The 16,482-nt window shown below is 40.0% G+C and overlaps 1 protein-coding gene across 1 annotated transcript; it reads left to right on the forward strand.

Annotated features, from left to right (window-relative positions):
* The first annotated feature begins 799 nt into the window (after window positions 1-799).
* On the forward strand, window positions 800-3,678 carry PPDPFL (pancreatic progenitor cell differentiation and proliferation factor like). Its single transcript, XM_075705964.1, has 5 exons — window positions 800-815; window positions 917-1,013; window positions 1,932-2,021; window positions 2,113-2,212; window positions 2,634-3,678. Exons 2-5 carry the CDS (start codon window positions 959-961, stop codon window positions 2,644-2,646), a joined length of 258 nt encoding a protein of 85 aa, XP_075562079.1. The 5' UTR covers window positions 800-815; window positions 917-958; the 3' UTR covers window positions 2,647-3,678.
* Window positions 3,679-16,482: the final 12,804 nt, after the last annotated feature.

A 16,482-nucleotide genomic window follows, 5' to 3' on the forward strand; every position in this document is an offset into this window, starting at 1 on the left:
CTGCGTCCTTATCATTTGAGATAGGACACGCTACTCAGGCAGTCAGTTTCGCTACATTAACATGGTATCACACGCCACACATGGCTGTGTTCTTACCCACAACTCCTGCTATGAAAAAACAATGATAAAGGACTTCCTTGTGGAGCAGGAGCAAGTCAAATAGCCAAAACTGTTTGTTACTTTTTCTGTTGACAGCTCTGAGAGGTGAGGTAACGCATTGTAGGGCAAGCGCTGCCATGAGATAGGATTACGAGAATTTAGAGAGAGTTGTGCATTTATTTACGGGAAGACAAAACTTACTCAGTGGTCTCTCTGGGATTTAGTATTAACTTTACCAAGACTTGGCCATCACAGGTTTCACTTGTTACCGTGAGAGCGGAAAGCATTCCTTTCGCTTCGCTTTCTCTATGTGCATAGTACTGTGCATATTTATAAACAAAAGTCTCTACTGAGGTACCCGGCTGGTTCATCCCCTTCTTCCCCGCAGGGGCGAGAATCACGAAGTAGCGCAGCAGCTCCAAGTCCCCGCTTAACGCCCTCCAGAAAAGCGCTCAGAGGTGACACAGGGACCGAGGGGAGCAGGACGTGAACTCGGGGGCCGCGGGGGGCTGCCCCGGCCCGGGGCTGGGCGGCCGCGTTGCCGGGGGCTGGCTCCGTCCCGTCCCGCCCCACCGCCCCCGGGGCGGGCCGCCCGCCGCCGAGGCCCATATAGGGGCGGCCGGGGGTATCGGCAGCATTCGCTGCGGAGGGGAGCGCTCTGGCGTTTTTCCTCCCCCCCCCCCCCCCCCGACGGCTGCTTTCCCTGGGCCACGCAGGTGAGGGGCAGGGGTGGGCAGGGCCGGGGGCCGCTCTCTGCTCCCCGCTCCCCTCCGCCGGTCGCGGCTGCCCTCGGTAAAGCGCCTCGTTCCCTCTGCAGGCTCCCCCCGGAGAGAAGCGGTTTCCCCGTCGCGCCGCTGCTATGGCCTCCGTGCCTTCCGCCGGCTGCCTCCTGGCCAAGAACCAGTACTACAGAAGTAAGTGCTCAGGGGGTGGGAGCTGCCCCCGCCCGGGGGGGCTCCTCCTCTGGAGCAGGGAGGCTGAGCCCCCCCGCCCCGCGCCTCTCCCGAGGGGATGGCCGGGTTGTTGCCACTCAGGAAAACTCAGAAAGTGTTTTAAGTGATGTCTGGGTGAGCTGGAGGCAAAAGGGTATCTTTGCCTGCTAGTTTTTTAATTGCTTGGAGAGTTTTTCATTGTATCAAGGAACGGCCAGTTTTAAAGAGCATCTGCTTCTGGTTATTCATCTACTTTTTTTACCTATTCAGAATTGTTCATTAGGGATATGTAATGTCCATTTTTTTGTTTGTTTTTTAAAATTTAAAATGTGACATAGAAAAAGCATTAGCCCAGCAAGTTTTGGCTCCTAGCTGTACTTCATACTTACTTTGCAGGCTTAGACAGAACACAGTATTTACTCCCACTTTTGTTTGTAATATGTGAAATACTCTCAAACCAGTGACTGACTGGTGTATTAGGATCCCTCCATACAGGATGGGCACTGTAGTGGGAGTATAGTATTTAGTTGTATCACAATGGAAAGTACAGCAATTAGGTTGTTTTGGGCTTGAATATTCAAGGATAGACCCATTTGTCTTGATAGCAATGTGTACATGATCCTAAGATTTGTCACTGATTTTAGTGAAAGTTATGCAAACAGATCTCAGAATGTTTTCAAGTGAAGAGTAAGTAGACAGATCCTTACATAAGTTTTTATATTAAAAAAACTGCAGTAGAATGGTGTATAAAATACAGAAGTTATGCTTTGTAGCCAAGTAAAGTTATCTTTTAGATTGCTTCCTCCAAGATAGCAGCAGGTCTGAAAAATTCTTGGCATAGAAATAGCATACTCTCTCTAAGTATTTTTTTCGTTATGCCTGTCTCTTTCCCATGAACAGCAAGACAGAACTCGGAATCCAGTGTTTCTTCCAGCTCCTCCTGCTGTTCGGATGCTATGAACATTACAGACCAGGACAAAGCATTTCATGGTATTGTTCCCTTCTTTCAAACAGAATTCTAGTTTTGCCTGTTTGTTATTCAGCCAGTGTCTAATGGTGTGGGCTGCTTCTCCTTTTGCAGGGTTACCTGAATTAGTTGATAAATGTTGGTGGATAAAAAGCTTTTTCCATAGTGAACCATCTCCACCAACTGTTGGCAGAAAAACACTATCAGCAAGCAGGTGAGTCCTGTTTTTACAATGATGGTGCTAACTTAGTCATTCCATTTTCCTTTGGGTAGAAGTGTTAGTAAACAAGTTGTAATTGGCTAAAACAATCTGGGGGGTGCAATGCTACTTTGATGACTTAAAAGATACTGCAAGTATATGGCTATAGAAGCTTCCCATGTTTCCATTTTAATAAATGAACTCATTTCCTACTTCACATTAAGCAGGTGCTAGTGGCTATTACTGTTCCACATTTATAGTGATATTCATTTAATCCTCTACTTAGAGCACTTGCACACACATTTATGCAGTTAACCCATTTTACTCTATCTTAAAAAGCTGATATGAATGCATTCAAAAATACTTAGGCAGATAAATGTATTTGAGGAAAATATAATAATTCTACTCACAACCTTTTTTATATGCATTTCTGCAGTACCAACAGTTGAATAGGACAGCATTCTGGCTTTACTGACCGAAATACTATGTACAGACTTGTTTTTCGAAGAGGCTTGGGATCTTCCTAATGTCTGCATTCAGCTGCAAGAAGAAAACAAAACCTTCAGGAGAGTGGAAAAGTTATTTTCAAAATATTTGTCAGTAGCTTAAATTATATTGCTTAATGGACATGTCCACAGCCTACCTTGTTCATTGGAGTTGTTATAATTTGAGGTGTCTCTCTAATGGAAGTTACCTGGATTAAATATCCTGATGACTTACTTGGATAGTTAGAGGAAAAATGACAGTAAAAGTAAGATACTGTAGGTTTAGGAGAAGCATGTGTATTGAATGACTTAACAGTATCACCTATTGTAATGTTTTACCTTTAATATGTCTGCTTTATAGGCAGTCACACTGATGTAAGGAAGATTCATACATCTATAGTCCAGAGTAGGACTGCTCTATGGTACATGTTTTCTATCAAGTGTTTGTGCACCAGTTACAGGGAGTTTAAGTTTACAAGAATGCTTGTTAATAGCTTTGCTTTTAGAAAGCCCAATTACAAGAAGAAACAGTAATTAGTTTGGTCTCTGCTCAAGGAGGGTGCATAGATCCCAACCTCAAATACTCAGGTACAACTTTCATTCATATTATGCATGTGGATGTTTGAGGACAGAATACAAGAGATAGACAAGAAACCAGTAATTCTAACAGTCACTGACATCTTCCAAGCAGAAGAGCAACCTTAATCAAAGTTGATACTCCTAGCTCTGTTTTTTTGCTGGTTTACTCCTAGATTGCTCTCACCTGCTTTGCTGTAGCTTCAAGAGCTACTTGTTCTCAAGTGATTAATCCTATCAATATTCACTGCTGTCTGTCAGCTTAGTAGTTATGCTTTTTCACAATTCTGAAAACATAGTTTTGGGAATCTTTAAATTGACTTGTTAGATATCTTACTTCACTGCTATTGTGTAGTTTCTTCTTTGTCCTTTCTCTAAGTGTACAGAATGAACTATTTTTTATACTAAGATTTTTTATTAATAAAGATTTAATCAGTATTTTGTCTGTCTTATTTTTGTCCTCTAATAACAAACTAGTGTTCAGTGTTGCTTGTGGTGTGGTTGGTGGGTGGTTTTTTTAGGGTTGTTTGTTTTTTTTAATGTGAAGTATCAGTAAAATTTAATTCCCATAGAAGACTCTGTGTGTGTGACATTATTCCTTTAGACACTTCAAAGTCCGATGTAAGGTGAAGAAAGAATGGTAGAAAGTAAAATAGGAAAAAGACCCTAACACCTTTTTCTGCAACATCATGTTGTAAAGGAAGGGGAAAAGGACTCAAGACTGATAGTTGCAAGAAGGTGATTGTGGTGCTCTCTGAAGATGTTTGAAGCCATAGAAGAAAGAAATGCTGTAGCCCTTATTGCACATAAGAAATACAGGATTTGGAAACACTGGAAAAGTGCAGTGACAATCTTCCATATTGCTTGCTGAGCTTAAGCTGCTTCTGTTCTTATATAGTCAGAAAGGGGGGTGCAGAACATGCTGAAAGAGCTGATAAGCTCTTAAGACCTGCAACAACCTTACTTTTTTTTTTTTTTTTTTTTTGAGGGGGGAAGGCTGGAAGAACAAGAGGAGAGGGACTGTATTTTTCTTTGCATTCATCTGCTTAGGCTCTATGAACTACTTCTTTTTTGTCATGGCATTGTGGTGATGAAAAGCTCTATTCCGGATAGGTACCCTCACATCATCCCTATCATCTTTTACTGTGACCAGCTCAGCATTGGACTGGCACCACTGTCAACTCATAGTTGTTTGTTCAGTTCTTCAAAGTCTAGTTATCCTGCAATGAATCAACTCTATTAAATAACATCTAATGTTGCTATGACAAACTCCTGAGAGGATATGGGTAAATGGGACATTAAAGTGCTTGCTGTTAAAGACCTGCATTTTCTTACATCACAGTAATAAGGAAACATCAATTTTCTTGAATTAAATGTCAATATAATGTAACTTTGTGGAGGGGAAAAAAACAAAATTTAAATGATTTAATCATAGAATTGTTTAGGTTGGAAAAGACCTTTAAGATCATCCAGTCCAACCATTAACCTACACTACCAAGTCCACACTAAACCAATCAAGGGCAGACTACACTAAACCATGTCCCAAAGTGCCACATCTACTCGTTTTTGAACACTTCCAGGGATGGTGACTCCACCACCTCTCTGGGCAGCTTGTTCCAATGCTTGACCACACTTTCCATAAAGAAATTTTTCCTAATATCCAATCTAAACCTCCCCTGGCGCAGCTGGAGCCCATTTCCTCTTGTCCTATTGCTAACTACTTGGGAGAAGAGACCAACACCCACCTCACTACAACCTCCTTTCAGGTAGTTGTAGAGAGCGATAAGGTCTCCCCTCAGCCTCCTCTTCTCCAGGCTAAACAATCCCAGTTCCCTCAGCCGCTCCTCATAAGGCCTATGCTCCAGACCCTTCACCAGCTTTGTTGCCCTTCTCTGGACACGCTCCAGCACCTCAATGTACTTCTTGTATTGAGGGGCCCAAAACTGGACACAGTATTCCAGGTGCGGCCTCACCAGCTGACAATCACCTCCCTGCTCCTGCTGGCCACACTATTCCTGATCCAAGCCAGGATGCTGTTGGCCTTCTTGGCCACCTGGGCACACTGCTGGCTCATGTTCAGCTGGCTGTCAACCAACAGCCCCAGGTCCTTTTCAGCCAGGCAGCTTTCCAGCCACTCTTCCCCAAGCCTGTAGCGTTGCATGGGGTTGTTATGCCCGGAGTGCAGGACCCGACACTTGGCCTTGTTGAAGCTCATACAGTTGGCCTCAGCCCATCGGTCCAGCCTGTCCAGGTCCCTCTGCAGGACCATCCTACCCTCGAGCAGATCGACACTCCCGCCCAACTTGGTGTCATCTGCAAACTTACTGAGGGTGCACTCAATCCCCTCATCCAGATCATCGATAAAGATATTAAACAAGGCTGGCCCCAAAACAGAGCCCTGGGGAACACTGCTCGTGACCGGCCGCCAACTGGACTTAACGCCATTTACCACAACTCTTTGGGCTTGCCCACCCAACCAGTTTTTTACCTAGCGAAGACTACGCCTGTCCAAATATTCCTGTTAAGGACATTTAGAGAGAAAAATTCATTACCATGAAGTCATTTTTCCCCCATTTGTTGTGATTTGGAAGAAATACCATAAAATTGCATTTCCTTCCAAGGATTTTCTTACCGCTGTACAATACTATACAATACTATATATTGTGGATGGACTGTAGCAAGGATTAACGGTAAAGACTATAGCTATTGCTATGAAACAGGATCTTTTTTGGTATACTAGCCTTTTTCTGCAGAAGCAAGAATGATAAATGAACCCATTTAAGAAACAGGTTTTCAATATAAGAATGAACAGCAAATTGAACAGCAAATCAAACTCAGTTTGAGTTGTTAGGAATAAGTAATTTTTTTTTCTAATATGTGCAGTGATTAAGCCCATAAACAACGTGCTTTAGCATTCTATTGTAACTTCTTTGGAAGGGTCATTTCTGTTTGTGTTATTACAACATTCTGATATTTTAAAATATGTGCAAATCCCTCTTTTTTTTTCATTACCTTAACTAATCATGGATTATTTCTTCTTGAAAGCAGACTCTCTCTTATTGTCACTTCTCAATTCTTCTGCAAAGGAAAAACCCAAGCAGGATTAGTTCAGCCATTTCTACCAAGTTTAATGTTTGCAAAACATTTCTCAGATTATTGCACTTACACCTGGTGATTGTCAAAATTTTGACCATGACCATCTTCGGTGTCCTGTCTGACTCTTCAGTGATAAAGGGATTCTGTCAGATTTCTCTTGTCATGCACTCCATCATATGTCATTTTAAACTGTTCTGGCAGTAGCAGATGTGAAATACACTGTACGTAATCACTAGAAGATAGGTCTTTGTAATAGAAAGAGGCTATCATAACAGGGAAGAGAATCAGATCAGTATATTTGGAGGAAGTCAGGGGAAAAACGTATTTTTTCTTTTTTTCCATTTCTTCTCTCTCTCTCAGAAACTGTGGAGAAAGAAATCACTCTTTCCCAACCTTATGCCAAAAGATAAGCTTCAGCTCCTGGTTACAATACTCAATGGTATGTTCAGAGACACCCTATTGACTTTTTCGTAAAAATAGAATTATAAAAGTGCTTGTAGTCATGATGACAAGACATGATCTGAACAGAGATACAATATTTTTATTAGATCAACTCATAACAGCAAAAAGAAGGGCTTGTACAAACAAAAAGTTGTTGCTTTTCTCAGCTGTGTCAGCCACTACATCGCCTTAAAACTTTGCCATCTTTGGCTTCAATAAAATTAATTTTCACTTATACCCATAAAGCAGAACCATAATCTCACTTTACTTGTTTAGTTGAGGTACCAGTATTGGGTGCAAGATAAAACTGTTTTGTCACTTTGTGAGTGAGGTGCACTGAGGTGCACATTCTACCATAACAGAAGAGGATGGACAGGACTGGCTGGATGTCAGTCACCCTACTGGGATCATGTCCTGGACAGGCAGAGACCAGGATGTCCAGGAGAAAGAATCAAAACTGGGAATAATTTTTTAAAAAGACACTGTTCAGGTTTCGGTTTGTTTTGGTGGTTTGTTTTTTGTTTGTTTGTTTGTTTTTTTCCTTCTGTTGCTTATTTTGCAACCAGTGAAAAACCATCTGATCCTGAATTTGAAGTAGCCAGTGATGGAGAGTCCGTAAAACACCCTAGTAAAATTTTCAATGGTTGATCACACTCACCTTTAAAGATCTTTCCCATTGCTGCCAACTTGAATTTCTCTGTGAACAGCAGTTCAGGGGTTAGTCAGGAATGCATGACTCAAATAACAAGCAAAAAATTTTTTAAAGTGCTGATTCCTCCTCCTCTTGAAGGATCTTGACAGTGATTTCCAAAGAGGTTGTATCACTTTGTTTAATCCCCAGCTACACCAACTTCAAGAATTATTTCAGCACAATAGGAGTGGATCAATAGGTGGAAGCAGCTGGAGATATGCTTTTCTCTTCTGTGAGTGGAAGCTTAAAAGCCAGGCTCTCAGAGTGTTTTTGCCACTGTATTTTACTTAGAATCATAGAATGCTTTGGGTTGGAAGGGACCTTTAGAGGTCATCTAGCCCAACCCCCTGCAGTGAGCAGGGACATCTTCAACTAGATCAGGTTGCTCAGAGCCCCGTCCAATCTGACCTTGAACGTTTCTAGGGATGGGGCCTCCACTACCTCTCTGGGCAACCTGTTCCAGTGCTTCACCACCCTTATAGTAAAAAATTTTTTCCTTGTATCCAGTCTAAATCTATTCTTCTTTAGTTGAAATCCATTACTCCTTGTCCTGTCACAACAGGCCTTGCTAAAAAGATTGTCCTCATCCTTCCTATAGGCCCCCTTTAAGAACTGGAAGGTTGCAATAAGGTCTCCTCACAGCCTTCTCTTCTCCAGGCTGAACAACCCCAACTCTCTCAGCCTGGCCTCATAGGAGAGGTGCTCCAGCCCTCGGATCATGTTTGTGGCCCTCCTCTGGACCCGCTCCAACAGGTCCATGTCCTTCTTGTGCTGAGAACTCCAGAGCTGGACGCAGTACTCCAGGTGAGGTCTGACCAGAGCAAAGTAGAGGGGCAGAATCACCTCCCTTGACCTGCTGGCCACGCTTCTTTTGATGCAGCCCAGGATACGGTTGGCCTTCTGGGCTGCAAGTGCACATAGTTGGCTCATGTCCAGCGTTTCATCTACCAGCACCCCCAAGTCCTTCTCCACAGGACTGCTTTCAATCCCTTCATCCCCCAGCCTGTATTGATATTGGGGGTTTCCCCAGCGCAGGTGCAGGACCTTGCAGTTGGCCTTGTTGAACCTCATGAGGTTCACACAGGCCCACCTCTCCAGCTTGTCCAGGTCCCTTTGCATGACATCTCATCCTTCTGGCATGTCAACTGCACCACTCTGCTTGGTGTCATCTGCAAACTTGCTGAGGGTGCACTCAATCCCACTGTCTATGTCATTGATGAAGATATTAAACAACACTGGTCCCAATATGGACCCCTGAGGGACAGCACTTGTCAGTGTTCCCCATGTGGACATTGAGCCGTTGACCACTACCCTCTGGATGCAACCATCCAACCAATTCCTTATCCACCGAACAGTCCACCCATGAAATCCGTATCCCAATTTAGAGAGAAGGATGTTGTGGGGGACTGTGTCAAAGGCTTTACAGGGGTCCAGGTAGATGACATCTGTTGCTTTTCCCTTGTCCACTGATGCAGTCACTCCTTCATAGAAAGCCACTAGGTTGGTCAGGCAGGACTTGCCCTTGGTGAAGCCGTGCTGGCTGTCTCAATTCATCTCCCTGTCCTCCATGTGCTTGAGCATATCTTCTAGGAGGATCTGTTTCATGATCTTCCTAGGCACTTATGCACTTATTCCAGATTAGGTGAGGACATATAAACTACTACTAGGTAAGCCAAGTGGCAAGAAAAAAGGTGATGGTGCAGTTTTGGGATGGCATAAAAATGTCCAGTTTGAAATCTTGGAACGTAAACCTCATGCTTTAACTTGATTTACTTGAAAATGGAATTTAATGAATAGATTCCTTAATATCTCACATCTTCGTATGTTTGAAGAGTTCTACCCATTGCAACTAACTACTTGTGTGAAATAGCACACCAATTCACATTTTTTAAAAATTTAATTTTAAAATAATTTTCAATACTCCCTTTGATGACATATATTGTGAATTTTTTGTGTTTAATTCCATTGTCATATGATATATAGAGTAGCATCTTCATCTCAAAAAAACCCACTTTAAATTTTGAAGAAAATTTTGGAATCTATAATGGGTTCTTACAATAAACAGGTTTTAGATGTAAACTGTCTTTCTAAGAACCTCTAAATTGCAAGTTTCACTGTCTCATAATAGTGCAGAAGTGAAAGGATAATACTAGGGGTAAAATACACAATGAAATAAGTTCCTTTGTGTAAGTATTTTCCTGTCGTATTTTAATCAGGTTAATTTAATGCTGTCTTGACTCCATCTCAGACCCACCATACATTTAAGTTCAGATGAAATCTAGAATTGCTATTGAATCACACTGACAAGATGTGTTAGTGGCTAGACAATTCCTCCATGGCAGTAGCAGATTGAGTGTAGTCTTGAATGTAAAAGTCAAGGTAAATGTACATTGTACGTAGGAATCCTTTCACATTCTGTCACAATAAAATGCTTGCCTGCAAAATACACAGACAATTTGGGGAAAAAACCCAGAACACTCCACCAAAAAAACCCTCCCTATTTTCATTCTCTCCTTTCCAGAAACATATTTTTCTAGGTGAAGCATTAGTTGCTTTGTATTTCTTTCTAATTTCATTGCAAAAGAATGACAAGCTGAAATGCATTAAGCAAACAGATTGTTACTTTCACTGCTTATTTTTCCTGGTTGTCATAATTATTGTCCTACATTAATCTTATGCCATTATTGCTTAATGTATTTAGTGGGGGAGTTGTTTGTTCTCTGTTTATCTATCACCATGCTGTGAATGTAACAGGAGTGCTATCTGGAGGGGGCAGCTTTGTGGTGTAAACACTTTTTAAACACCTACACGCCATTAAAACATACCTCCAGTGACTAAGCAGGTCAGCTCAGACCTTCTGAGATAAATGGGCGTAGATGGTAACTCTCTCTGTAAGGACTGATTTTTATTCTGCATTTTTACAACATAGCATTGGACATTAATCTTGAAAGGCGTCAACTACTAGGCGTTAGAATATTACATAAGGTTTTTATGACTAATTCTGAAAATGGATGTCCTTTCACTTCTTTTTGGACATTAAAGCATCCAAATAATTTATTATATATTTTAAAGGAACACTTGCCCTGAGTAAGGAGTACGATTTATTGGCCAAAACATTGCTTAACTCACAACAGGCCTATTTCTGTACAATATCAGTCAAATACTATATCCTCCATATATTTAACTTGCTCATGCTCATAGCATTTAGTTCAGCCCTGAACAGGAAAGTCACTTGAGATTTATTTAAACTGAAGGCCATTCTTCTTCAATGTCACCTAATGCTGAAATCCATTGAGATTGAAAGTGCTTTTCATAATAAATAAATGTAAATTCATTGATGGTGGATTTGAAGTAAAAAAATAAAAAGGTCACAAAGTGAATAGTTGTGATACTCATTCCCACCTGCCTAAATTCCTAATTTTATATATATATATATGTATATATATGAATTGCTATGGCTCAAAGCATCACAGATTAAGTTTACGTCAATGCTCATTCATTCACTCTCCTCTCCCCTGGCTGCTCTTTGCACTAATTACCGCCCCCCCCCTCCAATCTTTTAGCACCTACACAGGAATAATACAGACATCAAATAGAGAGGACAGCCAGGGCAAACAGCAGTCCCTTTAATCCTAGAATGGCTCAGCCTATCTCCAAGACATACATCTTTCCATCTCTGGTTAAAATAAAAAAAAGGTATTTTGCTGTGGCCAAAAAATAATCTAGACCATATCCGAAGCTCAGAAAGACCAGGCACTGGTATAATTTATACTGAGCCAATTTTCAAGTAAGGAAAATGGAATGAAAGAATCCACTGCCTCACTGTAAAACACAATCTTTTAGCTCAATAAAACCTTGACTTTTTGGCTGAAAAATGACATCCCTGAAATACATCAACAGGATATGTTCCTGTGATGGCTAGTGGGAGTTTTGTTTAAGACCTCTTTTATGGTCTGCTCTTCTCAGGAATTGCTTCTGTTGTTTCCCCCCCAGTTTTATGCACATGTTACATTAAAGTGGATTAAGTCTTTATGGGGAACCCCGTGATGGGCTGCAGCCAAGCAAAAACTCGAGACATACCCCAAGTGTGTATCCAATTCAAAATGCTGTGAATTTTTTGGGGAAACATATTTTTTTTAAAAATATGTAGTATTTCAGTGAAAGAACAGGAAAAATATATGTCAAAACATTTTGACTGATCATAATAACAACTGAGGAATATGCTGAATTTAACATTAACCTGCAATATCAGAGAAGAAGCATTTTACTAATCTATGAGAAAGCAATGCTAACCACAGTAGTAAATTGCATATGGGGGCTCGATTCTCCCTTCCTTTCAATAAATAGTTGGACTTGATCTTAAAGGTCTTTTCCAACCTAAATGATTCTATACAGCACTGGAAGTGATGTCTTGTCTTAGACCAGAGCCATCAAGTGGACAGGCTGGGAGGAGGTAAGGAGGGTGAATAAGCCAAACTCTCACTGGCTGCTGCAGTTTATCAGAAAGAAAATCTGCAGGCTCATCTGGGATCTGGACCTAACATGACAAATTTCTTGTCACAGAACTAGCAGAGCTTGTTCACCATTTTACAGTAAAAGATCAAAGCACTTTTTTTTTCTTTCTTTTTTTTTTTTAACCTGACAAACACTTTAGCTATAGGGACTGAAATCTCTAATGAGCTGAAAATTCTTGGGCAAATGAAAAGAAAGTGATGTTGGTATTTTTTTTAGCTCCTGAGAATTTCTCCCTGAAACCAGCTCCATATATTATTATGATTTTGATATGCATTTAGCTTAAAATAATGCAAATTCATTAACTGAAGTTACTTTTTATTGACATAATTTTTCATATGAAGAGCCACTATGCAGCTTATGGCAGAATATATGTAAGGACATATTTTTAGTATGATTTCAGCTACTTTCGTATCCATTTAGTTGATGAAAGGGATGCACTTTCAGCATGAACAAATAAAGGATATATTTCTGGTGTCTTCTCAGGATTGAAAAGGCTGTTCAGCTGAAAGTAAATTTCAGTTAATAAACCTCACTTCCATTTCCCTCATGTGGAGGACTGACCTAGAAAGAACACTGCTTATATTTGAATGCTGAAATACTGTACTACAAATACAGGATGAGGAGTTCATCTCATGTAGCTCCTTATTTCCAAGAAATCCAAGTACCTCTAGTATTATATAAGTCACCCAGGACACTAGAGGTCAAGTTACTGTGCTTAGGCTTGCTTAGCACTGTTCTATAATTAGTCGGCAAGTCAATTTAACATATGAAGGAGAAGCAGATTCATGAATAGATAATAGAGAAGGCATACATTGTCTGAACGCATTAGTTTGAAAAAGTGTTCTTAAAATACTGCTTTATTGAAAGTGTGCATTTGAAGATCTTAGTTTTTTCCGTTTGCAAGTCAACACATTGTGTGCATTACATTTGTATTAAATTATTATGCCTCAGCTAAAGGCCCTCATCCCTGATGCTTCACTTTTATAAGCCTCCTAGACTAATGTGCACAAAGGCACATAGGAGAGAAGGAGAGAAAGAAATCTTTGTACTTTCAGTGTTTATTGAACAGCGCAGTTTTTGGGTCATCGCAAAATGTAGGCACAATTTGAGCAGTAACAGCATAAGCAAAATCTCTTTTGAGAATGTTCTTTTGAGACTTACCAAGATTTCCTTTAGCATTGTCCAATTATGCCTGCTTTCTCACACAGTATGCAGACGCAAAGAGCTCTCAACTTGTGGGGCAGTGTGGGGCTCTTTCATGAGTTGTACATTTAAAAATCAACAGATTGCAACATGTACAGTCAGTATTTAAAGATATGAAAAGCCAGAAATATTTGAGAGGGGAGAGACAGGAGCAGAGAAGGTGGAATATAAACCCTCTGACTTTAGCTTCCTTCTTCCTTCTGCAGTTTTCTGAAAATTCTGAAGTGACCATTTGTTATCAAATTTATTTCTTTCCACGTTATAACTATTCTACCTTTGCCAGTCAAGACTCTGGCTGGACAGGAATGGGAATATTTAACATCAGTGATTCGTAACATACCGGGTCTAAAAGTCGGAATCTAAAACCTAACATCAATAGGTACAAGCTTTTTCTTTCAATAACAGGTAAAAAGTTATTGCAAAGCCTATATTAATATAAGGGTAAAGCAACAATATTATGTCTTATCAAGTGCAAAAAATAATATTTCTGGAACTGATTTAGCAACTTTATACACATATATCCTTTATAATGCTTATTAAAAGCAGTATGTATTTATTGAACTACAGCCCCTTTCCCCAAAATTAGCATTACTATATTATTGTATGCAACACAGTGTTTGGTATTTCCATAGAAACTCTTACTTGCATACCCAAACTTTTCTGCCTGTGTAATCTTAAAACTGTATTAGTGTCTTTTCCTTTCTTTCATATAAAATGGGTAATGCTGCATGTATTTCGTAAAGCAATCTATTTCATTTCCTAGTTTCCTGTCTTCAGTCTCATATCAAACCACCAAAGCACCACTAATGATGCCTTTGCCTAATTAGTGGGGCCTGTAGTGGAATAAGTTTATAATCAAGGATGCTGTGTAATGGTGCTTGCATTTCTGCAGGGAAAATTGTTTCTGAGCATACTGAATGCTTATAAAGCAGTTTTGTTTTTCCTAGCAGATTTCTTCATTTTTGTAAAAAGACAGAGTTATGCACCTTTTATTATGTACGTATAAACTTACATTTAGGAATGGTCATACATTGTATATTTAAAAATTGCTTTATTGTTAAAATATAACAGTAGTAATATTAAAAATAGTAATTTTTGTGTTCATAATAATGCTTATGCAAGCATTAAAATATTGTTTAATTAGAGTAGAGCTTCAGACTGAAATAAAACTTTACATTGTACAATTTTCCATGTGGTTTCTCTTTTAGGCACCATAGTTAATGACACAATTTTGGTAACAGCTGCTACTAAGCCAGTTGAAAATACACAAAATATATCTTCTGTTTTACTGATCAGGTGGTATATTAAAATAATTGTCCTCATTTACTGGGCAAAGTTTCCTGGCCTGTATTAAGGAAGATGTCCTCACAGACCCACTGGATTCAGAATCATTAATCTGAACTCAGGTTGGGCTGTTCTTCTACCAAAGGCATGTTGCTTAAGTTTTTAATAATTGATCAAGCACGCCGGTGCATATAAGTTGTGGTTTAGCCCCAGTCGGCAACTAAGCACCACACAGCCACTCGCTCACCCTCCCCCCTGCCTGGTGGGATGGGGGAGAGAATCTGAAGAGCAGAAGTAAGAAAACTGGAGGGTTGATAAGAACAGTTTAATAATTTAAATAAAATAAATAAAATAACAGCAACAACAACAACAATAATAATAAATTGCAATGAAAAGGAAAACAACAAGACAGAGAGAAACAAAACCCAACAACTGATGCAACTGCTCACTACCAACTGACTGACGCTCAGCCAGTCCCCAAGCAGTGATCACTGCCCCCTGGCCAACTACCCCCACTTTATATACTGAGCATGACGTTGTATAGTATGGAATATCCTTTTGGCCCTTTTGGATCAGTTGTCTTGGCTGTGCCCCCTCCCAGTTTTTTTGTGCACCTGGCAGAGCATGGGAAGCTGAAAAAGTGCTTGACTAGTGTAAGCACTACCTAGCAACAACTAAAACATCAGTGTGTTATCAGCATTATTCTCAACCTAAATCCAAAACACAGCACTACACCAGTTACTAGGAAGAAAATTAACTCTGTCCCAGCTGAAACCAGGGCAATATGTTATGTCATCCTCCTTTCATGTGTGTGTTTATCTTGGACTTCCCTGTGGCTGTGGAATCCCTCAACAAGTTAAATGATCCCTCACGAAATCAAGTAGAACAGGCAAGTCTAGAGATGTTCCCAACATTCTGCATGACTCTGCTAAAACATGCACTGACCACTGCATTAAAATTTGCAGTGCTATCCACAGAAGTAGTAATGATCTTAAGTCATAGGATCATCATTTAGAAAAACTTATCTGTGTCAAAGTAACTGACATCAACTCTGCTGGCCCAAGATGTTCTCTAATTCTCTTATCTGATGGTAATGGCCTGTGTCTTACAACACAATAAGCCTCAGTTATCAAAGCTTTGTCTTATGGCTATCTTGTGCTTTGCTCAAGATTGAATCTTATTTCCACTGAAATAATGATTATGATCATAGTAATAACAATACCAACAATAAAGCACTCACCTCTATCCTACTCAAAGAGGTTGGACCTCTAAAGAAGCATATTTCAGGAAAGACAAATTCTCTTGGTGCGATCATACATTAAAGCAGTTTTTAAGCTTTAAATTTTCTGTGGCTTAAAGATATATTTATTCTTGAATGTATAATTTGCCCTTACATTTACCATTGACAAGTATGCCCTTCCTTCTCATGCAGTCAATCTATTTAAGAAAATTCACCAAAAATGAAAATTAATGAGGTTGCAAAGGTGCTGAACATTGCTAGAAGACTTTTATAATAGGATTTTCATTTCTTGGTGGACTCAAAGTTTCACCTGCTGGCTCTAAATGCTGATTCACAGTGGGAAGAGGATCAACAGGTAAAATGACTAAGTGGAATAGCTGTCCCTGGGATACACTATTTCATATAGTGTGTTGGTGTACATTTATTTTTAGTGGCATAACATGTCATTACTCTTATCTTTTTATATAAAGACCTTGCTCTTTTCCTGTTAGAATTAATGCAATGAGGAAGTAGGTATTATTGAGCCCCTGTCATTCCTTACATGGGTTTCTGAGCATGTGTACTTACAAATGCTGCAGGGATGACTAGTTCTTATGAAAATACATCACTGAGGAGCCAACATACCAATATCAAATACTGCAAGTGTTACAAATGGAAGTTAGGACAGTAGCTAGTTTAAATAACTTCCCATCGCTAAGCCATCTCCTACCCTAAAAGGATTCTAAAGCACATTTTGCCATAGAATAAACAATGT

Source organism: Pelecanus crispus, chromosome 2 (assembly GCF_030463565.1).
Source record: "Pelecanus crispus isolate bPelCri1 chromosome 2, bPelCri1.pri, whole genome shotgun sequence".
Lineage (NCBI taxonomy): Eukaryota > Metazoa > Chordata > Aves > Pelecaniformes > Pelecanidae > Pelecanus > Pelecanus crispus.

Excerpts from the sequence above, each read along its gene's own strand:
- PPDPFL (XM_075705964.1), top strand. The coding sequence starts at position 959 with ATGGCCTCCGTGCCTTCCGCCGGCTGCCTCCTGGCCAAGAACCAGTAC. Across the intron at positions 1,014-1,931 it reads CAAGAACCAGTACTACAGAA|CAAGACAGAACTCGGAATCC; the intron begins GTAAGTGCTCAG and ends TCCCATGAACAG. Across the intron at positions 2,022-2,112 it reads CCAGGACAAAGCATTTCATG|GGTTACCTGAATTAGTTGAT; the intron begins GTATTGTTCCCT and ends CTCCTTTTGCAG.